Here is a 23,570-nt window from a genome sequence, read left to right as displayed (position 1 = left end):
TGAAACGAAAATCAGTAATATCCGTCAGTCGGCTAACTATTCGGCTAATATACGTCACGGTTATCTGTGATCGACAACTATTGTTATAGCATATTAGCACGAGAGTGGTCGTATCGTTCGAATAACCATAATACACTCCGGCGCACACCCCATTTCCATCGTGAAATCCATCATCGAAAAATGTTCGTCGTTTGAAAGCGCAATATTTCTTACGTTTGCTTGGTACCTACATTATTATTTTTGTCCTCGTATTTATGAAATGCGAATACTTTTCTTACGGGAACAATTTTTCTTGATGTATGTATTCTCAACAGAAAGAAGATTCGATCGTTTGTCACGCGTCCGTGTTTCTTTTGCCGTTCCGATCTATAAAATAGATAAGAAATAAATGTCAGTTATCGGCTCGGCGAAAAATAACGAGTTTTTCAAATTGTTTCGATCAGCCGACCGGTTTTAATTGAAACCCATAAATTCAATCAAAGCAGAAATTCTGTCAGAAAACACGATTCTGTCGTAAACGAGAAGTTGAAAGTTTCGTTAATTAACTGTAGTATCATCAAGGTACCTACATATGTACATTTCAGGGGGATTGCCATAAAAACTTTTGACCATGATACGAGTTTTCATGAGTCAACTCTTCGCGCAAAAACTAAATGACCCATATATTTGCTCGCGTGGAAACTTTTAGATAATCGTGTTCAAAGTGACTCGAGGAAATTTATGACGGAGAGATGATGGCTGCAGAGAAACGGCGGTAAAACAAACGTAGATAAATTGAAATTTACAATTAAGCGCAGAGGAATGTGGCTTCTTTACCGAGTAGAGTTTAGTAGAGGCAAACGAGTTAGTTGTTTTTGAGGATGAAGCTGAAGAAGGACTGGTTTAAACGAAAGAAAGGAATGTTGTTACGAAAAATGAATAAATGGCGATATCAAATATTCACCCAGCTCCAATCGATTGGTCCAGGTTTCAGCGTTTCAGCAACCGGTTAACCGCGTCCTGTGTATATTTACACGACGCTATCACGAGCAGAGAGAAGTCCGTTAATTTCATTTATCGACGATAAATTAAAACCGGTAACGATAAACGCCTACGGGTTTCGTGTTCTACTGTGAAACTGCTTGGCACACGCTGGCGCGGCGCCAAACCCTCTTCTTACGATACTTTGCACACGCCTGAAATTTATACACACTACATGAACATCTTCCGCTCGCTTCGACGCTCTCTTATCTACTTCTGCTGCTTTTGCTCTACCTTCTTCATTGAACCAGAAAACTACTATTATTTCATAACCCTTTCCCGTGCACTTATTCTGAACGATACCCACGAATGAACGTGTCTTACCAGACGTGTCCATTTTCACTGGCAAGGTAAAAAGGGCAAAAATGAGTTTTCAAGGTTTACTTGTTACATCCTATCCCCCATCCTCTACGAAAACGTTACTGTTATTGTTATTATTATTACTCCTACTACTATCGCTAACACCACCACCGCTGCTAGTACCATTATGAATCTTATTATCATTATTACTACTTCTGTATTATAACCTCTGTACGTAAGAGCTGCTATCCCTTTGGTATGACCCAAATCCGTAGCAACAATTTGGCGATAAATTTATTCGTTTTAGGATACAAGATAAGAACATTACGTATCCTTTGTAGGCGTTTAGTGGAGGACGCCCTTAGTTCAGTTCGGCGACCGCCAGGTGGCCGCGGGATTGAGTCTGTTCTCGCTGGCGATCCCCCGGCATGACTTCCAAAAAGCCCCACTGACGAGTCTGGCAGACGATCCCTACATCTTAATAGAAATTTTGTTCAAACTTTCATATTTCATGGATCCCAGAGGCAAATGTAGATCCAATTTATCAGCGATATCCATATTATTTTGAAACGATGCCCGATATATCGAGTATATCATAGTCAACGCTTTTTGAACGCGATACTACTCCATATACCGTCGTCCAAGTCGTCGAATTCGGTCCGTCTTTGGATAAATTGGAAAAATTCCGGGAATGAGCGTCATAAAGAGGAGAATTCTCGTCATAAATCTGTCGGTCATACGGTAGACTTGCTCATCCGACTTCTATCGCGAGTATATTTTGTACCGCGAGGATTTCGGTCACTGCTTCGCTAAGAGGTAACCGTAAAATTGCTTCGTGACGTCATACCACTATATAACCACTCAAAGTTTGATGAGAAAAAAATCGATCGAATCTTCTATCACCTGTTTACCTTCGTGTTTGCGATCCTACTCTCCAAGTAAACTAACATTTCTGACACATATTGCACGATTACGAGTCGCGATCTTTCAAAGGATCACGAAATACGTTATCGAGTTACGTTCAAGTAAGGCGTGATAAATTTTAAATTAACAGATTCAAGAAAATTTCGTTGAATTCGTAAAAGATAATAACTTTCGAAGAGTTTCTAATTCGATGCAAATCCTTTCTCAAGCACGGTAATAACGCGTCAGTTTTTACCTTAAAGTAATTTACCATTTCTTCCCTTTTTGTTTTTTAATTTCACCACCAACGGAAAACCTCTTGGAAAACCTCGAGAATATTTAGATTTTGTAATTACATTTTGGTAATTAAAGTCCGTAGGGTGGAAAACTTTGCCCAAGTCCACTGAAAGTTTGCGTACGAGCACTAGAACCTTAAATCCGATTAGTCTCTGGTTTTTTCTTGCGAAAGTCATCGTGGTTCCTCGCAATTTTTCCTTTCATTTCCATCGATTCGTTTTATTTACGCAAGGATCTCTATTCAGATCGATACGCCCTTCGACCAAACTCGATATCCGAATTTAGAGCAAAGCTATTCGCTTAATTGAAACAGGAGACAGCGCGTTCAATTACAATATTCTATCATCTGTTTTCTCTTGTAACAAATTCGTTCGATTTGCAGCAAGCAAGCCGATAGAATTCCATCGAATCTCACAACGCCGCAAATAATTAACGAAAATGTGTACCGTGGCTAAATCGCGTATGTCGTTGGTCGCGTAAACATCAGGGTAACGACACTGCTATCTCTGTCGTTTACACGTTAACCAACTTTCTCCTCTCTCGGCATCACGCTTAACTATTACACGCGTACAGCTTCGAAATTTGTGTACGCAAGCGTATAGAATGCGTTTCCCTTGTTTAAAGCGAAAAGTAGGGTAAATAACAACCCACCATTCGCTCCTGGGTTTCGGTTTCGGCACAATTCGTGCACTTAAACGAAAAAAAAAAGTAAGTGATAAGGGGAAAAACAAAGTCGCCTAATTCACTCTTGTTCCACGAAGAGAAGAGTAGAGTTGAGTAGAGGTTTACTCCTCCCCTTAATCGAACAAGACCATCTATGCACACGGGTGTACGAAAGTGTACAGCAGCATGCAATGTACACGCAAACCGCATGTTCCACTACATATTCGCTTGATACACCATTCCATTACGTTCTATGCGGTTTGTTCCCGTTTACATGTGTAATTTACCTTGTTGCTACATGTTCTTTCATGAACAAACACACAATGTAGCACACGTTACGTGCCTGGCAGCATTTTTGTCCTAATTAAATAAAAATTTCTCGGTTTCTCGAATAGCTACCACTTTTCCGTGGCTGTGAAAATTAGTTTGTTGCAATTAATTTTGCACTGTTTCACCTGAAACGATATCGTTGCTCTATATATACATTAGGAAGATATTTTTACGATTTACAGCGGATTTGCGGACGCTGTTCTTTAACCTTTGCTACTCGTGAATTATTTATACGCATTCGTAAGTTGCGGACTGTCTAGCGTCATTGTTTTGCTTTTCTGACACCACCACCGTAGCGTTAATTTACTTCTACTGTGTATTGTACATGGCTATAAAAATCCTGTCCCATTTTCTTCTCTCCCAAGTAGGTTACAACCATCTGAACGATAAAATTGATGAACTAAACGATCGCATTAACAATTCTTCTTATAACGTACCGTGCCAAATGTACTCGTTTAACAAAGCAATGAATTTTGCTTGTTCCTATGCATTCGAGAGATTTCGAATGAAATTCGAAGATAAATAAACGGGTACACCTGTCGACCATGACAAAGAACGTATAGCTTCTGTTTATTCGAGAGTATATTTCGCAGCTACCGCCTGCAAGTTTTGTCAACCCGGAAATCGGCTTTTATTTTTCATCGTTTCGCATTTATATGCGCACGATTCGATAATGGAGAAGCGAAGGATGCGGGTAAGGTGAATGGTATGATCGAATCATTTCTCAAAAGCAACCGTTCGCGTTCGTGATGCCGTGATGCCCGTAAATCTTGGCAATTTCACGCGCTTTTATCGATATCGATATCCATCGGTTGAGTTCTGAATTATTCGATTTCGTCGATGAAATATATGCAAACCAAAACGAATGATATTTAATCTCCTTACTTTTAATCGTTTCTCGTTGACATTACACTCGGTAATTCGCGATGAAAAGTATTTACAAAACTGTTGAATTCGCGAAATAAACGATGTTTGAAAATTAGCATAGAGTTTGTACACGAGTCCGTCACTGCACATTGCTTTGCAACTATTGACACCATCATCCGGTGAGGGTCTACTTAAACAGGAAGTTCACTTCAGCCAATTTAAATGAGCCGTAATAACGAAGGTTCGCAAGTAGCGAGGTCTTTCTCTGCTAAGAAACATATCAACAATCGCGATATGAATACGATGTAGACATTGAACGATAACTTCATTGTTCGACACTTCGATTGTATATACATCCTGTTTTTCTATCTATGCTGCGTTATTTTCCTCGATGCGTTTAAACTTTGAACCATGAAAATGAAAATAACGCGAGGAAAATTGAGGAATCTACCTTTGTTCCTGGCTTACGATCTCCAGAAATCATTGCTCGCCGCAACATTAATATTTTGGCTGTGTAATTACAGAAGCAATTTCACGGGGCTCGTAATCGTTGCCAGTCTCCTTCTCTTCGAAATTTCGTTGGAATTTATGGCAGGCTCGTGCCGCAAGAAAATAACTGCGATTAACGCTCGCGCGATTACAAACGGTATTAATTTGTTCTTCCATTCGGAGAGCCGTAAGGCGAGTTCGTTAAGCGATTCGCATAATGAAGCCGGACCCCGACAAGATTAGAATTCGCATTTAATTCCGTTTCTACTAGGCAACCTTCGAGATGGAAGAGGATCTTCCCTCTGGAAAACTCGGGAGTTTCATCCTGAAACCGTACCGTTGCCTTCCTTAGCTTTGGATAGAAAGCTAAGAGCAACTGGTCCAGGATACACTCAACGCATTCAGACAATTTGGAACCGCAACGGTAGTACTTTATACCATCGTTCCTTTGTATTTTTGCGTGAAAAGTGGAAACTAATCTTGGTTACCGATTCTTCGGCGCCTGGAATGACGCCAGTATGGACAGCAGAGCGGTGCTTCTTACGTTGGAAGTTGAAGCTACTTGTAAAGCAACGAAACTCGTTACTGTCGAATGCCAATACCCTATTCTTCAGCGTACAATTGTTGCCCACCAATTACGCTACGTTTAATTCTAAATATTTATGAAGAAGCTAACTGCATACTTCGGGAATGTTGATTATACTTTTAAAAACAATACATAGGAAGTCGGTGGACTTTGGAACTCAATTTCAACGGTACTATCTCATCATTGTACAATGTTCAGCACTACTGCTCGATTAAACGTAATATCAATCAGTCACGAGAGCTGATAGCTCAATATTTGCCTTCTTCGTTTCATTGTCCGTTTCTAACCGCCACATCGTTCAACCTAGGCTAATGAACTTTTAACCGACGATCACCTGGTGTCCAATATCGAAACCAAAGTTACGATTCAGAGCGAGAGATGGTTCGAAGAGATAGATAAGATTTCGCATCGATAACGAGAAGAAAAAATACGAAATAGACTTCTGGCACACGTTTCTTCGCTACTTTTATTTCGATTTCATCGGAGGAAATGGCATTCCGTGTCGACCACATTCTCTTTCCGCTCTCTATATTCCATTTCGTGGCACCTTTCTACTTTATCTCGGTTTATTTCCGATCCAACATCCAACAGATACACCACCTCATCGATATATTTCTTAATCAAAAAAACTAATTAATCACTATAAAGCTGTAGAGCAAAAGGAATCGTTCAGTTTAAAAGGCTGACCTCTTTAAATAATCCAAGCAGCAACTGGACTTTGATTTTAATCCTTTATGAAAATTTATAACTCGTACTTGTATTTTACTACGACAATAGATTATTGCGTAAACGTTCTTTAATGAAGCTCTTCAACGTCTAAGTAATACCTACACTTATCGTCAATGTGTTTATCATAAAAGCTTCCAAGTAGTTAGAGAGTCGATTGCATTCGGAATAGTGAGCATCGTTAACGGGGAACAGCCCTGTAATTAACGAGAAAGTTCCAGCAACCCTTTCTTTTCATCGTTTCTCGTCGATAGACTGCAGACGGTAATGGTAATTTGGATGTAAACCTTTTATCGTTGATATTAAAAGCTTTTGTCTATCTAGAATCTCTAAAATGTATAAACCAGCGAATTTACTCAAGCATTTTATCGAAGGACGCTGTAAAGGTCTTTGTAAAGAATCCCCGTTCTTGACAGATTAAGCACCGTCAGGGGTACGCGTCTGATGCAGTTTTAATTTCCCTCGTTGGTCGAGGGGTAGATTAAAGTGTCACTGCGAGAAGCAAATTCATGCTACGACCGGAAAAGTGTCTCAACCTCCGACCAACCCAGTAATTATCGAACAAATTTCTTTCTTTTTTCTTCTTTTACCTCCTTGTCGAAGCAGAGAATAGTAGATTACAGTAGGACGGCTACGGCCATCCTGGTGTGCCTTAAAAGGTTCCATTAAGGTTATCCAACGCGTTAACAGCGTACTCTTTTCGTAGCTTCTACGGCGATACGGCCTTAATGTTTTACAGCCCGCCGTGTATTCTTTAACCACGATCATCCGACTGTTTTTATTCTCGTTTCAATGAAACAAGAGCAAGTGATGAAATGAGATCGATGCGATCGTATTAGGGGCATCGATCGAAACGGAACCACGGCCGAATTACGTTTATCCGACAATCGAACCCTGGATTACCCTCGACAAGAAGTTACATCTGTACGGATTAACCCATTACACTTTAGGGCTTCATTCCGGCCTCGAGTCTCCTGGATCTCAATAAGCAGATTGTAACGACGACCATAGTACGACCGACTCAATTTTCGCTTACTTTCACGATTTTCAACAGCTTAAATGAAACAGGTGGAATCTTAATGGGAGATAAAAAATGGATGGTAGAAAGTGGAAAGAAGAAGGGTCGTTAGTTTTCGATTCAAGGATTTCCCTACAGGTTTATTCGGCGAGCGTGCAATGGGCGTTCGGAGGATGATATAGGTGCCGTTTCAACAACAAGCATCCCTGGAAGAGATAATAACGCCGCAACGGCAATGCGGCCGATGTTGTTGGAACACGCGAACGTCGATGTTCAAGTTCGTCGACGTTTCTTGCAAATCCCCACGAGTGGTGTACACTGCACGCGTACACTGCACACTCCTATTCAGGGGAGCGGTCGCTATTTCCACCGGGGACACATGTGTCTCCCAATGGTGCGTGCTCACGACATCGAGGTCGGATTAATACGTTCCAACTCGTAAACAGAAAATTTAGGACCGCGAGAAACTTTCGGCCCCGTTCCACGGAGATTGTTTGACCGAGTCCGTGTACCGCGAGCATCGGGCATCCAGCATCGAGGCGGATCCGCGAAACTCGACCGCGAGTAAGCCAGTTTAAAAGTTACGTCATTTCCCTCCTTGTTTTTCGAACTTTGTTCCCTCGACGAGACTCAACGACCGGACGATAATTCGCTGAATACCGAGCCGTGGCCAAGTTTACGAGGCTACCATCCCGACCGTGGCGAACGTTATCGCGTTAATCGGTCAACGTTTCGCCTCATTTCCTTTCAAATAAAGGATAACAATAACCGACACTTCTTTGCAACAGCATGCACAAGTAGATATACAAAATAAATCTCAAAACCGACGCTTTTGTACCCGTTTCCTGTGGTACCGCCATCCAATCAGTAGTATATCAGTATATCGACTTTTACAACTTCTGCTATCTATAATACATAATGAAAAACGCTAAGCCACGCTACAATTTTACTAAACTACGCTTTGAAACTTGATGATCTAGTTGCAAAAGTTACAAAAAACTTTCCTCGACAAAGAAAACGCGAGTACGGTTTGGTTTAACGAGGATCCTCGCTTCTTTCGTCCTTCTTTTGTTCCTCTTTCGAATCCTTCGATGTTCGATCCGAGTATTCCACGGGGTATTTCGTATGCGTGTCTCCGAACGAACAGTGTTTACCTTGAAACACACAGGTAGACACGAGTAGATACGAGCATCCAGCCAACGTTGAATCGCAAAAGAGAAAAGGAAGGGAAAGGAGTAGGTCGCATTTAAACCCATTCCCCGCAGGCTAAACTGGTCCTGAATACGCTTTATGATCCTCTACTCCTAGCAGCTTCCTATGGAGTTTGCCAGCACAGAGCACTCTCGGTATCTACCGGTTTTCCTCCGTGACACCTACGACCGGTAACACGGATACGTAAGCCCCGTGTACTATTCTCGATGGACGCTCTTTGACAAAAGGACTCTTGCTCGCGTTTTTCTGTCTCGGGAACGTCTGGCCAGACTCGTCAATGGAGTTGACGAGACGATCCCTGCCCCAGACGCCCATAACTCCGCTTTTTGGAACTCACGCCGGGCGACTGCCAGCGAGAACAGACTCAACTCCGCTGCCACCTGGCGGTCGCCGACCCGAACTAAGGGCGTCCGCCTTCCTCCTCCACTAAACGCCTACAATACATAAGATCGTTTGTACGCTTTTCTATATCCTCGCAAATTATTCAAAATCTAAGTATAAAACCACACAGCAGGCGACAAACTCCAGAGCATATGTAATATCAGAATGTAGCATTGAGTGCAAAAGGTGGTCCCCTTGTCGCGAGGTACGCGACCTTCTGAAAGATGAAGTCTTCCGCGTTCGGTAACACGAGTAATACGAGTGACAATGGGTGTCGAATGTCGTTTTACACCGGAGGAGACCCGTTGCGCTGAGCCAGCAGGAAGAGAAAAGCTATCGAGCCCGATGAGATTATTCCCTCTTTATGTAACTCGTGTTCGCAAGTGAACAAATGATTCTCACTACTGTAATCGACGCTGCGAAGCGTACGCGATCGAAATACCGATCCTAAAAGTAATTCCTACCCCTTGAATTTTTCTCATCTCTGGTTCACGAGTCGGAGAGAGGCAAGCAGCAAGAAGAAGAGGAAGACATTGGTTTGGCGACGCAACGCGAGCGAAAAGGTTCGGTCCAGGTTGAATCGAGCTATCGATAGGATAGTCGAAAACGTTAGTGAAACGAGCCATTCACAGGATCCCTGGTACGACGTCGTGTCAAAGATAAGCGGGAGTTATAGATGGACGTAGAGACATCGACGTCGTGCTGGCACACGGGCTCGATATACGATAAACCTCTCTCGATATATCGCAGCATCGTTGTGGATTAGAAAGCGGACAGAGTTAGATCGAAATAGTTGTTCGGTTCCACGCAAAACTACCAGCCTCTCCCTCGGCACGATATCCAACCATATCCAACCATATAACCAGATACGAACCGACGTGCGATGCGACGAGATTCTCAAAGTAATATTACCCATCCCACGCACCTCCTATTATTCTTTCATTTTTCCCCTCAACGGGCTGTCCGACTACTCTCTACCCTTTTCGCTTTTATATCACTTTTCATCATTTTTTTAGCGCTTTTTATTACCGTCAAAAGTTTATACAAAATTTATCGATCGTTCGGAGAACTTTATTCGTTGAGCGCCACTCAGCCCGTAAGGCTTATCTTTTATTTAATAAATCATACTTTTTATTCTTGTTTCGCGTACGCTTTGCACCCAACCAGTCGCGTCGGTTGTTTTCTGGTTATTGTTTAAAAACACGATAAACTTTTTTTCTTTTTATCGTGAATTAGTTAACCTCGTTGAATACATGCAACGTAATTTCCAACCCAGCGTTTTCCAGCATTTTCTATATGCACGGAACTCATTTGAGTTTCAAATTAGTGTTACCAAACCGTAAAACAGCCGAAACAGTTCACGAATAAAAGTCGTGACTTGATGTTACACAACCGTAGCAGAGAGCAAACAATTATTGTATGCGTCTGTATGTTTCGAAGCGTTCTCCGAACTCTGAAGTCTAAAACGACACGATAAGTAAACATGCTCTAATTTCCGTTTAATAAGCACCGTTTCTCCAAAACCACTCTACTATTTTACCAGCAGGAAACGAAAGCAACTTGCCGAAAGGTTTATTCAAGTTGCACCGTGTGAGACGACGCGATACGAGTTCGCACACGCGACACGCGCTATCAAACCGTAAGGGGTCATTCACTTTTCACCCTCCTCATAGCGCAACAAGCGGCAGTGTAAATAATTTCTTACTGTTCGATAGCAACTGCTGTGTATGCGTAGGTGTATCCACACGTGTTCGTTTATCTGCGTCCACGTGGTCAGCTGTTAACTCACAATCAGTCAGTCCGGAAGTGAAACATTCGATTTTTTGATTTTACATCGCTGCGAAGAAATTAATCTACAGACGTTACGAATGAATATTATTACTAGTATCGAACGACGATCGAAAACACTATTAAAAAGTTCAATGACTTTTCGTCTTGACACGAAACTATTCGTTTGAAAATAGAAAATTGTCATTTGGAAGCAAGCAAATGAATCACAGCACGTTTATGACGCTCATCAACGTGGTTGTATTTGTCGAGAGACGACAACGCATCGCGAAAGGTAGGCATTCGAGAGATTTCACGTTGAAAAGCTACCTCGAAAATTGTCATTGAAGCGGGTACCTATTTTCCGACGCGGTTCAGCTCGCTGTGTATTGCGGAGAAATTGCGGAAGCGGAGAGTATCGTCGGCATATTGCGATGAAACGAGAAAAAGAGTGAACGGGAACTAGAGGGAACCGGAGCTCGCGATTTGAAAGGACGCCACAGGAAGGGTAATACGAGAAAAAAGGTGGAGAAAGGGTGGAGAAGCGGCTACCTATTTTTCGTTCAGCACTGTTTCAAATCGTTGCCATATTCCGTAGCAAATGAGAGATGCATAATCCACGGCCAGACCAGCCAGCGCACCGCGAATTCCAGCCGCGTATAGTCTCGCAGTGTAATGAAGCGTTTTAAATGCAGCCTTTAAATCAGCAGAAAAATGCGCGAGAGATGCACGAGTAAAAGGGTCGCGGGTTCGTTCTATGGGAAAAACGACCCTCAGCTAGCAGGGATTTAACGGATAACGCCGCATAATTGCCAGCTTTAAATAACAACGCAACGTTTTAAAAAGATGGCAAAGTTCGCGATCGACCTCCTTCCCAGATTAAATTTCTAATTTCCTCCTAATTTTAAAAGATTTACCATTAGCACCGTCTACTTTATCGCCTATCCTTTTACGATTCGCAAAGGAAATTCCTTAGGGTACGGTAGCGTGAGTTGAAACTTAGATTTTTTAAATAAATGTTTTTAATTTACAAACACGTTTCAGTAAGTGACGGAAACAGAAGGGAGTAGCTTAGCTGTAGATGACGAGGATCTTTTCATTTCCGGCCATCGCTTCTCTTCCAATCTAACGTATTTCACCCAATTTCCGTTCGGGTCGTCAAGAATCCAATCACTGTTAACGCTTCGACCGACCTGTAATCCCGATATTACTGTTTGTCCCTTGCAACCCGCCTACAACAATCCCGATCCAGAGAAAACTCTTCGTTAACGATTATCGACTCTGTCGCGAATAAAACGTTTGGTACAAAGTTTATCGGGTTCACGCCTCTAAACGATAATCTTTCGTCTTTCTCCGCGAACTTTGCGACAATTCATCGAGAGACGAAGAGAATTTAATTTACCACCGCCGCCGCGCCGATGTACTTCCCTTTCGAGCGTGCGACCAAAAACAGTGAAACTTTTGCTGCTCGCCGATTTTCTTCATTATTCTCCTGGTTAATAAGCGGGTCACTGAACATTTCAATTACCACGAAGAGTGGAAATCTGATAATGGTCGGAAATCTTGGAATCAATTTCGGTATCAAACATTCAACCCTTTCTCGACATTCTACAAATCTCTCTGAACTAACATACACCTGTGTCCGTGTACGTCCGTTCTCGTTCCCAGAATTCTCGCGATATTTCATCCCGAGTATCCGAAAATGGAATGCGCCGAATTCGCGGACAACAAGTAGCCGATACGAGACTATCGTCGATATGAGCGCGATTATTTCTCCAATTCGAACTATTCGAAATGGTTGATCGATCGTTCAAGATTGAATTTTAGAAACCTCGATCAAAATTTACCAAACACGAAATAAAAGGATGCCTTGAAAAACGGTGAAAATTTCGTCTATACATTAAAAAAGTGGCGCCTAACCGAACCAAAGGCAAAAGGGATGGAGTGATGGAGCGATAGAGCCAATCTGAGAATGAACTTTACCAAACCGAGGAATAAGGGAGAAAATAGATGAAGGAAAATGGACGCGAGAGAAGGGAAGGGAAAACTCGGGTCCGGCAATTTCCCGATCTAATAACAGGCCCTTGTTCGTGCAAAACGGGCACGATAAAGCCTCGGGATATTGCTTTATTCAACGGACGTTGAACGCAACGCAAGGCGACGCGACGCGAGGCGACGCGACGCGACGGAGTGGCTGCAAAGAGGCTTTGTTGTGTCCTCTACTTCTTCCTTCGTTGCGCCAGAAAGGACAACTCACCGGCTTTGCTTAACTCTTGCAAATAAAAAAAGTTTCCAAGGCTCGCCAAAGAATTTCTGGATGACTAAATGTACGACGTCGACCACGAAAGTGCAAGCAAAGAGACGAATTCAAAGGAAGTCGAAAGAAATCGAAGAAAAGGCAAACAAACGAATGATTCACCTACTTTTTTTGGAACTTTAATGCGTTCTTGTTGCTATCGCTCTCAGCTTCTCTGGACCAACTCTAGATTTGACGATCAATCTAAATTTCTTACCATTTACGACGAAAAAATCGCGGTAGTTACAAACACGTTGCTACGTCGTTATTTACCTCAATGTGTAACGAGCTGAAGAAACGAAAAGCGAGTAAACCGTGTACTTACACGTAAAAACGAAGAAACCAAAATGCAACGCGAAGAAGAGTTTTGGTTAACGAGCTCCAACTGCCGCATATTCGCGAGCATATTTTTTTCCACAGTCCGTGGAGAACAAACGAATGGAAAGAGAGTAACGACGGGGTTCTGGATGATAAAAGAGACAAATCCCTCGGGAACGTACCGCTATAAACCAATCGACGAGATACTTCTGGGCCACGGATAGCGGCGCTACTAAAACTTTTAAAACCCACAAAGGAAACATTTAGGGGCGTCGAGTAGTGATGAACGAGCTTCTCGCTACCACCCTGATGTTCGATGTTCCTTCGACTATTCCTCCCTTTCTTTCTCGCTCGATTACTTTCCTAACTCGACCACCAGAGACGTAACTTTCGACCAGACGTTTACTTAATGCCTTCCACTCATTCGTCTTTCGTCTCTTTACTTTTTCAACATTTCGCTCTGTTATGCAAGCGTTAATTAGAAAACTAGAAACTTGTACGAGATATAACAATTTCGGGACAGCCTGTGTAAAGGATATAACGTGGGACCAAGGTAAAAAGTAAAAATCGTTAGAAAGACGCTGCTACCTGTTAGAACACGGCGCAAACTTCTTAATTAATCCTATTAATTAGGCGCACCGTTACCGTTACACTCGAGGAAGATTCGTTACGACTATATGAAGCTGCGAGACGTGCAGAGATTACGGCTAGAACGAGGGAAACGACGTCTCGTTTTCCTCTTTCTAATTCGGTCTGCAATAATAACGAGCCAACGTAAACGTGTAAACGTAGTTGAATTAAGAAACGTGGTACAATTTGTCGAGACTGGCGAAAGAAAATGAGGAAAAAGACGATCAGAATGGAAGAAACGAGTCGATTGGTGGATTCAGCTACGGAAACGGGTCCCCATGGAACGCAATTAAGTGACGTAATGAGATTCTTGCGATGACTATGCTGGATCGGCATCTTTTCAACGTATACTCGCGGTTTCGTGCGAAATTTGGGAATGGTTCGAATTAAATGAACATTCCTGCGAGCGTGAAAGAAGATCGGATACCGTTCTTACACCTAATTAAACTCCAAAGCTCCGCTTTGCAAGCTGGCGCTTTCTCATCGATTCTTTCCGACCTTCCTTTTTTACTTCCATCAAATTCAAATCCTTTCCGCCTATCGAGGAGATCACGTTCTTCGGCTTTGCAACGATTAGCGACGTTCGACAGCTCTTTCTTCTTCAAATTTTCCAGCAATTCGATCACCGTAAAATCTCGCAATTCGCTTCCATTCTACTTATTCGAAGTTGGAAGAATCAGAAATTGTGAAATACTTTGAAAAAATATCGAAGGATGCGTAACCGCAATTAAATTTTTCGCAATCAATTTTTATCGCATACTTGTGTTCAGTGCAATTGGAAATGGTTAATTAACCCGTCACCGATAAAGATTGCTCGGGCACAGAAATTATCCTACGGCACTTCGACCTATTTCTGCTCGTCCTTCTTTTTCACCCCTGCATACAATTTACGAGAAGAAACTCTGTAATTAGAAATTCTCCCGTTTAATTTCTACTACTCTACGGTATCGTTCGATTTTCCGAGTCCGCGCATACGAAGAAAACAAATATTAATTCAAATAGTTACATTTTTTACATTTCGGTATGAAAAGAAATTGAAAAAACAACGAAAATATGTTTTTGTTCCACTTTGTTTTTCGAATAGCCTCGGAAGGATTTGTCCATTTCATTCCCTGCACAGGGACATGGTCATTTACAGAAGTATCACCTAACTGCCGAACGAGTTGACGCTAGTTTTACTGATAAACGAACGCAAATTACACCGCAAAACTCGACTTTAACACGAACTTCCGAGAGTAACTGGTACATTCTGCCGCGATAACGAACCGTTCGTAGCTCTTTCCCTATCTCTTACAACCACCAAATAGAATTTTGAAAAAAAGAACACAAATTTTCTTTACGATTCGAATTAAGAGAACGCAACGATAAATATGGGGATTTTGAATTTACAATTCGAATTGGTGTAATTAGAAATAACCAAATTAAACGAAAAGAGGTCAATTTGAATATTTTTCAATTTCATAATTTCACATTCCGCGCATCTATCTACTTATCCCTCGTACTCGTTAAGTACTTGGCAAATAAAATTTTAAAACGAACCTGCGCTATATTTAAACGAAATTTACGGCGTTGCAATTATAGATCACACATTCGAGAGAAAAAGAAAATAATTTCTGAGCAAACTGTAAACATCGTGACTCACAAATCAATAAAAAGTGAACAAATTAATTAGAAATAATATTGACACAACAAAAATAGGTCGATTTAAACTGAACATTTTTTCATTCGATAACCTTGTAACCCGTTCGTTTCCTAATAAACTGAAGTATAAGTTATATTTAGACTAAATCTTAACCTATGTTAAATTTACGACAGACATTAGAATTACAAATCAAACGTTCAAGATAAAATTGAAAACATCTCCTTGGAAAGTTATAAACATCATTACGTCAGAAGCAATAAAACAACCTCTCCACTCTTTCAGAGTTAAATCGTTTCCATAAACAGATTACCATTTCAGAAGGGAAACGTTAGAATAAATGTACATAAAATAGGGTTTACTGACAAGCAGCACGTGGTCAGTGTTCTCTCGTTGGAGCGTTTTACTACATGCGGGCACAGTTTACTGTGCCATGAGCATCGAGTTGGCCAGGTCCGTCCTAAAAGGATTTTCGGCTCCAGCGGACCACCCGTATTTTCAAAATCGTAAATCTACACCGCCGCGTGAACGAATAGTGGTCGCATTGTATTTTTTGGGTCAAGTTCCGAATCGTTGGCGCCAGGCCGCACCACGGCGCACCCATAAGCCCACGCAGCAAAGTAGGCCGAAATCTTTATTTGAAAAACTCTATTTCCAAATTCGTTAATCAAGTTGCGGTCTCCGCATTTGAATAGTCCTTCGAGGACCGCTGCTGACAAAAGCATTTTAGAATCTAGACTAGACCGTGCACCTTGTTTATCCGTTTCGAAACTCGGATGAAAGCACGCGAGTAAAGCGACTATCGTTCGCTCGCGACTTCGTCGCTTTAACTTCGAATTACTTTTCACAAGTCACGTAACGAAATGCGATTCGTTTAAAATTCTACTTTTCAGGTGCTTTCGAAACGACGGATGGAGACATAAGGCGGACGATAGACGATTTCGTTTGGGAAAGTTCGATGGTTCGAAATAGAAGCGTATAAATGCGAATTATCTGAATGTAAAGAAAGGCGAGTCTGTCGCATCAACCTAGAGACACAAAGACCAGGTAATTCCTATCGACATCGACCTAATTTTCTAGGAGACTGTCTCACCAAGTAAAACGGCGAAAGTTTTTGGTAACTGCTCGCGCGCATATTTTCCTTAAAACTTGCTCCACCGAATTACCTTCCACTCGCGTTAAGCGTTGAAACTTTTCGTAAAAACACCCGTCGTCGCGATAACATTAAATTTTTCTCCGCGTCGCGACGGGAAAAGCTTTTCGAACGTGTCTACAACATTCTCCCCCTTTCTACTCGTTATCCATCGAACTGAACTTTACTTCCCTTAATTAGAGAACGAAATATCTCGTGGATAGAAAGGAAAGATTTAATCTCGTTCAGTTTCGTCGGTCCTCCCTCGTCCAGGGAGGACGAGGGAGGGTCCTCGTAGTTAAATTGAAAACGCGTTCGACGATTTTGTCGGTGGGCATGCATCAAGCATCTAATAATACGATGCTCAGTGAAATTGCGACCCAGTTAGGCTTTGACCCACTTGGTTGCACCGTAATCATCGTCGAGTGCTCTGCACGGATTGATATTGCAGGTAAACACGGATCTCGTTTGCATGGGGACAGCACCTTGCTTGCTTTCCTTCCTACGATCTCAAAGATCTATATATCTGTTTTTCAAAGATATTTTCATGCAATTAACGTGTCTCGTCAAATTAAAAGTAATCCTTTCCAGGCAATAATCTTTGCTACTTCGATACCTTCGACCTTCGAAATATCATCTTCCAGTTCGTAGTAAAAATTTTGGGAAAGATATCAGAAGCATTAACCGTCTCGATCTTTATGCACTCAGACTTACCTAGTTGGTCAACTGGACAAACAAAGTACCAAAGACCGGCTTAGCGGTGACAAGGAGCAAGATAAACGTTTTACTGCAAGATAGCCAGTGTTTGAAATTATCATTTCTACTTCGGGAAGGTGGTTATTTTCAACTCGGACGATAAGGGTCTTTACAGGTGAGATAGGTAAGCACAGTACAAAGAGCAGACAGCAAGGGGAATAAGGCTAGCAGCCTTACACGCAACCGATGCGTCTCGCATCTATAAATAGGGTTAAATCCCGAAGAAGAACGAACACGTCGCTAGTGGTAAAACGACCACCGAGGTTGTCCGCGAGGTCACCCTAGGTCGCGAATAAATTAAATATAGGAACGCCTTGATAATCGTCACCATCTCGAAATCAACTTCGATGTCGCAACATCGCGTCGCTAGACTCCATTTTTCCCTACTTTTATACCTGTACAAGTTACAACCGCGAAAATGATCACGGTTCATTGTCGTAAACAAGATAATAAATGTAAAGGAGACGAGCGAGTTGTCAAATATCGAATTGCAGCAACGGGTAGCCGAATGTTTTCGGGGCATCTGTTGCGCACGTGAGTTACGAGCTAGCCTTAAGGTAGCGTTCACACAGTCTTCCATTAACCGATGCGACCTGAAGTTTCCGCGAGTTGGCACATTATCGCATGCTCGCTACGTCGAACTTTCATAAAAATGTCCTATGAAATCCGCTGAAACCGATGAGACGCGAAATTCATACATTTCACCGATAAAATTATATTCAACATTTTTCAATGAATATTTCTACTGTACCGCTATATTCCAGATGATAAACACGATCAGCGTCACGTACGGCAAACGGTCGCTTTATTATTGTTTACACTGGAAACGATACCCGCGATACAGGGACAAAGGAGCACGATTTAATTTATATGCTTTCATTTCATTCTCCAATAGCTTTAATTACATGTACGGGTACGTTAGCATATTTGCACATACGAATAAAAGGAAATTGAAAAAAGAATAAAAATTATACAGATTTTGATTATCCTCCTGTCAGTTTCCGCGATTTTGTATTGCGAGCAGATTAAAGAGAAAGAAACGCTATGTTAGAAACTTGAAAAATATGTTTTTACAACTTTGACAGTACGTACTCTTTTGGGACGCATAAAAACAAGGGAAGAAGAGTAATAATATAATGACTTACCTTTTCAAGACACTCCTGACCGATGGCTTTAGGGTCGACTTGCACTTCGAGGATGACGGAATTGGCTTGACTAACGAGACACCACATCTTGTCAGGTTGTATCCAAAGACGTTCGTACACAGAGCCCTGCTTTCTTGCCGAAACTCGCGATACGACTCCGAAACGGTGATAAACCAAAAACCAAAATGCACGTTCACTGAACTTTCGACAAGCGCATCTAAAACGATCTCTTCTCCGGAATCGCAGTTGGTCGGCGACCGGTTCTACCCGGTACGTTCTTGATCATAACAAATTTAAAACCCGTACTCGTGCACAGCTGTCACTGCGTGCTCACACACGACTTCGTCCATCGGCAACGTGCTCGCACTCGTATTACTCGGACGCGTTTCGTCGGCTTCCATTTCTCGGTGCAGAATGGCACACGTACTGACCGCTCCGCGCTGCCAGGATTAGTTCGCGAAATCGAATCACCTTTCAGTCTCTGTAGCGTGGCGCTAGTGTTGTAAACGCACCACACACGCACTACGCGCAATCCAACGTACCACTGTCTTCTCTGAACACGATCCGTTCGGTAAGGGAAGGTTAGGTTTACACAGCTGATTCCCCCTCCATATTTAGAATAGTTTCTTCTCCATCTGAACATCTAACCAATTGCGATAAGCGTGAACAGAAGCGGCCAATTACATTGCAGCTAAAACTGCGCATGCGTCAAACGCAAACAGCCAAGAAACTTAAAATTGCGAGTGACAATGATTATTGAATTAACAATCATTTTACAATGTATTTCAAACTTTGTTAATAAATTGCAAGCAAATGTCTTTCAATTGTAGTTTTTAAGTTATATCAATAATAAGTCTCACGATTAACTCGCTTGCAACTTTAAATACTACGGTACATATGTAAAAAATCGCAAAATGTTTTATGTAATAATTACGTAGATATATTACGCAATCGTGAAGGCAAACATTGACAATATCACATTTTTTTCTTTTCCACGAAACGCAAATCATAATGAAAGCATTTCGAAGAGATTCAAGGTATCAATCACGAAACGGATAAACCTTAAGTGTTTTTATTTTTGAACATTAATACTGTACAGATGAAACAGCTTACAGGTGCAGGGTGCATACGTGGGGTATAATTTTTCTTTTTATAAATTAACAATGTTTAAAAATTTCAAACAAAACAAGTAGTACGTGCAGTATACATCATCACGAGAATCACGTTTGATGGGAAACTAAACTGTAATTCTTGGGAGGCTGTATGGTACTTTTTAAGCGCATTTTATACCCTTGATATAGCAGAATTATGGAATGACATCTAACAACATGTGCTCAATGATGTACAATTTCTTGCCACCACCTTGACCTAAATTTTAACATTTACACGTCATCCTAATATATCTAAGCCCTGATATATCACAATGACGAAAATTCGTTCAATATGTTTGTATTACAATAGTAATTTAACTACAATGATCTTCAAACTTTCCAATATGGTGGTAAAAGTTTGTCGTGAAGTAATTGCGGAAAAGGACTATAATAATAATAATTCAAATACCACCATCTAAGATTAAGAGATATACACTATTTGCAATAAAAGTACAACATAATGATGAAAAATACGTTTAAAGATATGATAAAGGAAATTACTTAATGTACATTCATAGCATATGATGCAGTATTTATAATTAACCCATATATTTCTTGAAACTTAATGATCAAAACGGTAATTCTTGTGTAATTGTGGTTTAATTTCATATGCCAACTCCAAGATTTTAAGCATGATCTGTAAGACACAAAATATTCATAGTAAAATATTTTGAACTCATGAATTTTTGTACTTCGGTGAGTCAAAATTTTATTTCAACTTACAGCATTTTTGTGCATTGCCACAGCTTTATTCATTTCTTCAATTTTTATTTTTGTATCAGCTTCTATACGTGCTGCTACATCCTCTTTTGATCCCATATGCTAAGCAACAATAAAATAAGATATATGTCTTTGTTTCACAGTCATTACAACCTAGAAACATTTGATTTGAAGGACTATGTTATGTTAAATTCAATCACCTTAGCTTCAAATTCACGGAATTGCTTTTCCCGTTCTTGCCTGTACTTTTCAATCTCATCTTGAGCTTCTTCTTTTGCTTGTTTCAATCGACGTGCTTTACCTAAGAACAGAAATAACTTAATGCTCAAATTTTATTTCGATAATTTTCATCAATTTAATTATTATAATTTTTGTACAAGGAAAATAAAATAAGCTTAAAACTGATATTTTTCGCATTACCTCTTGCATTAATAAAAGGTTAGTTTAACTTTAAGTGAAGTTATTAACTTCAGGTGTCATCTCGAAGCCTTTAATATTTCAAATAAAATACTACAAAACAAAAATACTACAATCTTTATCCATATAAATTCAAATATCAGTTTTCAATGCATTTGAAAGGTTACACCCATTTAAACTCAGGGTCATAGAACAGTTGATCACAACGTGTTATGTTTAGAACGTATCAAGATTAGAGTAAGAATTATAACACTTGAACAAAAACTCACGTTTTCTAGCTTCTGAAACTTTCTCTGCAGCTCTTTTTTCAGCTGCCAAAAGTTGCTGAATACCTTGCGTTTGACTGGCCATCTTTGCAACCAACGTGAACAACGGAGAATGCTGTATTCTAAAGGAATCACAAATCGATCATATGACTTTGGAGTTTCCGTTGTTTGCCCCGCCTTAAACGATGGCGCTTTACGTTGTGCTCTCACGTGTTCCAACAACTTGTAAATTAACAGATGAACTAACCGCGATCTACAAAATGGCACGAACGTACGCTCAACATTTCAAAAATATTAACGCAGTTTTTAGGGTATATGTATAATAATTAAACAATTTATATTAAATAAATTTCATCTTATTCGTGGATAACATATTTAATGTACAATATAATACGAATTAGTTTGTTCACAAATGTATTAAAGTATTCGATTTCCTTGTACGTTTTGTTTATTATTTAATAAAATTTTTTCTTGACGTTTCTTTTCTTCTTTAAATGCTTCGGTATTTGCTTTTCTTTCTTCTCGTCTTTCCTGAAATTAACAGATGGTTGATTAGTAACTTACACTGTATTATACAAATTCAAAATCAACAAGCTAATCCTACTTTTCTATATTCTTTCAATGCTCTTTTTCTTTGCTTTCTTTCTTCAGGAGTTTCATTTTTTGGTCTTATACTTAATGTACTTAAAGTTGATCTCATAGTTTCTGCAATGGATTGAGGTCCCTTTGGTTTATTATTTTCATTTTGTTGATCAAACTGAGCTAAGGTTTTAGCAGTTAATTTTTCAGAACAATCTAACACGTTTCTTGGAATTCCGGTTTTTGGATCGACTTTAATCTTTTGTGGTTGCTACGAAAAAAATCGCAGAAATCATAACTACGTGCTAAATAAAATAAATAATTAAATAAATTATTATTGAATATCCTACTTTTGGTTCAGAAATTAACTTTGGATGGTTATAAATATTGCTGTATGTACTAATAATACTCTCACAGTCCCACTTCTCTCTTTCTCTTGCATCAACAACAAGTTCTTCTAGGCTGTTTTCATCCTCAGAACTAGAGTATTCTTTTTCCAAAATTTTCATTTTGTCTTTCATAAGTTTTGCAACATTATCAGCCTATAAAAATACAATAACGAATAACATTTTACTTGCAAGTACTTTTGCAATACTTACATCCTCAGTTTGCTGTTGTTCAAATTCTGCTGCACACTGAAAAACTAATTCTGAATCTGGTGCTATATATCCTTCAATTTCATCACAATCTAAAGCACCAATTTCAGTATCATCATATGCTGCATACAACTGTGAAAATGACATTGTGTTTTATTACATAAAACAACATTTCATAACAGCAAATACATACTTTTTCAAACTTATCATCTAGAAGTGTTAACTGTTTGTTTCTTCTCATTACACTGCTACTCATTGAATATTCTGTAAAACGTGATTTTGTTTCTTCTTCTTTAAAAGTATACTGAGGGCCATTTAAACTATGTACTTCATCTTGTTCTTCATCAGATAATTCCATATGTCCTTCTGATGAAAAGTCAGATGCTTGACCTGATTCATTCAATTCATATTTGTAATATATAAAATGTTATGTATAATGTATTATTATAAATATACCAAATACAACATACCATCATCTTGATCTTGTGGAAATTCACCATCGCTGCTGCTAACATTAGCCAATTCTATAAAATTGTCTTCTAATTGATTTTCTGGATCTTCATAATTAAAATCATCATCCATAGCTGCAACTACATCTGGATCTAAGTCTAATTGTAATCCAGAAACTGGAGCTGCTCTGTTAAGCAGTCCAACTTTTTCTTCTACATTTGATGCAAATACAGAAGATGGTAGATTAATTTTTGGAGCATCTTTTTTATCATTTGTCTTTGAAGAGGATGTATTATCTACACGTTCCCATTCAGCTGTTAAAGAATTGACATCTTTGAGATGTTGCAAATAATCATAATCATCATCAAAATATATGCCATATTTTTGCTGTTCTTTTCTGCGTTTATCTTCATCCAATTTCTTTTTCTCGACTTTAGCAGCTTGTGCATTTCCAACAGGTACAAGAACACGTTGCGGCGCTGTTTCATCAGCAATTAACGGATCTCTTTGTGAACGATGAACTAAATGAAATGTGACTGAATTTTTCTTGTCGATAAATTTCTTCGTTTTTCCTTTCGGCTAAAAATTTAAAAAATACCTCATGTAAAAAATAACCTACCCCATAACATTTACACAATTAAATGTATTTTAGGCTAAAGATTTACCATTTTTGTAGAATTTTTTGTTCAATGAACAATATTAAGGAACAAATTACTGTAGAAAACTATTTTTAATTATTTGCAGAGTTAAATTCTGTTTATTAATGTGATACATGTCACACATAATATAAAAACACGATTCATCAGTGGTTCTCATATTCATGAGAAAATTCACCATATCAATATTACAAATTCAAACGTTTGCCCAATCTTTTCGCAAAGTACCAAAATTATATACTTATATATATATAGATACA

At 39.9% G+C, this 23,570-nt stretch overlaps 3 protein-coding genes across 3 annotated transcripts in view; all 3 read right to left on the bottom strand.

Moving 5' to 3' along the window:
• LOC114872669 (E3 ubiquitin-protein ligase MYLIP) overlaps positions 1-19,038 on the bottom strand; it is a 58,118-nt gene extending 39,080 nt beyond the window's left edge. The window contains exon 1 of the mRNA XM_029180117.2: positions 18,476-19,038. Coding sequence (XP_029035950.1) covers positions 18,476-18,562 — 87 coding nt within the window. The 5' untranslated portion in view covers positions 18,563-19,038. The remainder of the gene's footprint in view (positions 1-18,475) is intronic.
• A 493-nt stretch (positions 19,039-19,531) lies between these two features.
• LOC114872672 (V-type proton ATPase subunit G) lies at positions 19,532-21,193 on the bottom strand. Its single transcript, XM_029180121.2, has 4 exons — positions 21,033-21,193; positions 20,547-20,647; positions 20,350-20,448; positions 19,532-20,263 (listed from the first exon to the last, which is right to left on the bottom strand). The coding sequence occupies exons 1-4, from the start codon at positions 21,112-21,114 to the stop codon at positions 20,189-20,191; spliced, it is 357 nt and encodes a 118-aa protein (XP_029035954.1). The 5' UTR covers positions 21,115-21,193; the 3' UTR covers positions 19,532-20,188.
• On the bottom strand, positions 21,034-23,465 carry LOC114872668 (protein LTV1 homolog). Its single transcript, XM_029180116.2, has 7 exons — positions 23,320-23,465; positions 22,675-23,233; positions 22,398-22,594; positions 22,208-22,336; positions 21,959-22,150; positions 21,634-21,879; positions 21,034-21,560 (listed from the first exon to the last, which is right to left on the bottom strand). Exons 1-7 carry the CDS (start codon positions 23,320-23,322, stop codon positions 21,447-21,449), a joined length of 1,440 nt encoding a protein of 479 aa, XP_029035949.2. The 5' UTR covers positions 23,323-23,465; the 3' UTR covers positions 21,034-21,446.
• Between the last annotated feature and the right edge of the window lie 105 nt (positions 23,466-23,570).

Source organism: Osmia bicornis, chromosome 3 (assembly GCF_907164935.1).
Source record: "Osmia bicornis bicornis chromosome 3, iOsmBic2.1, whole genome shotgun sequence".
Taxonomy (NCBI): Eukaryota; Metazoa; Arthropoda; class Insecta; order Hymenoptera; family Megachilidae; genus Osmia; species Osmia bicornis.
This window is presented reverse-complemented; position numbering and strand designations above follow the sequence as displayed.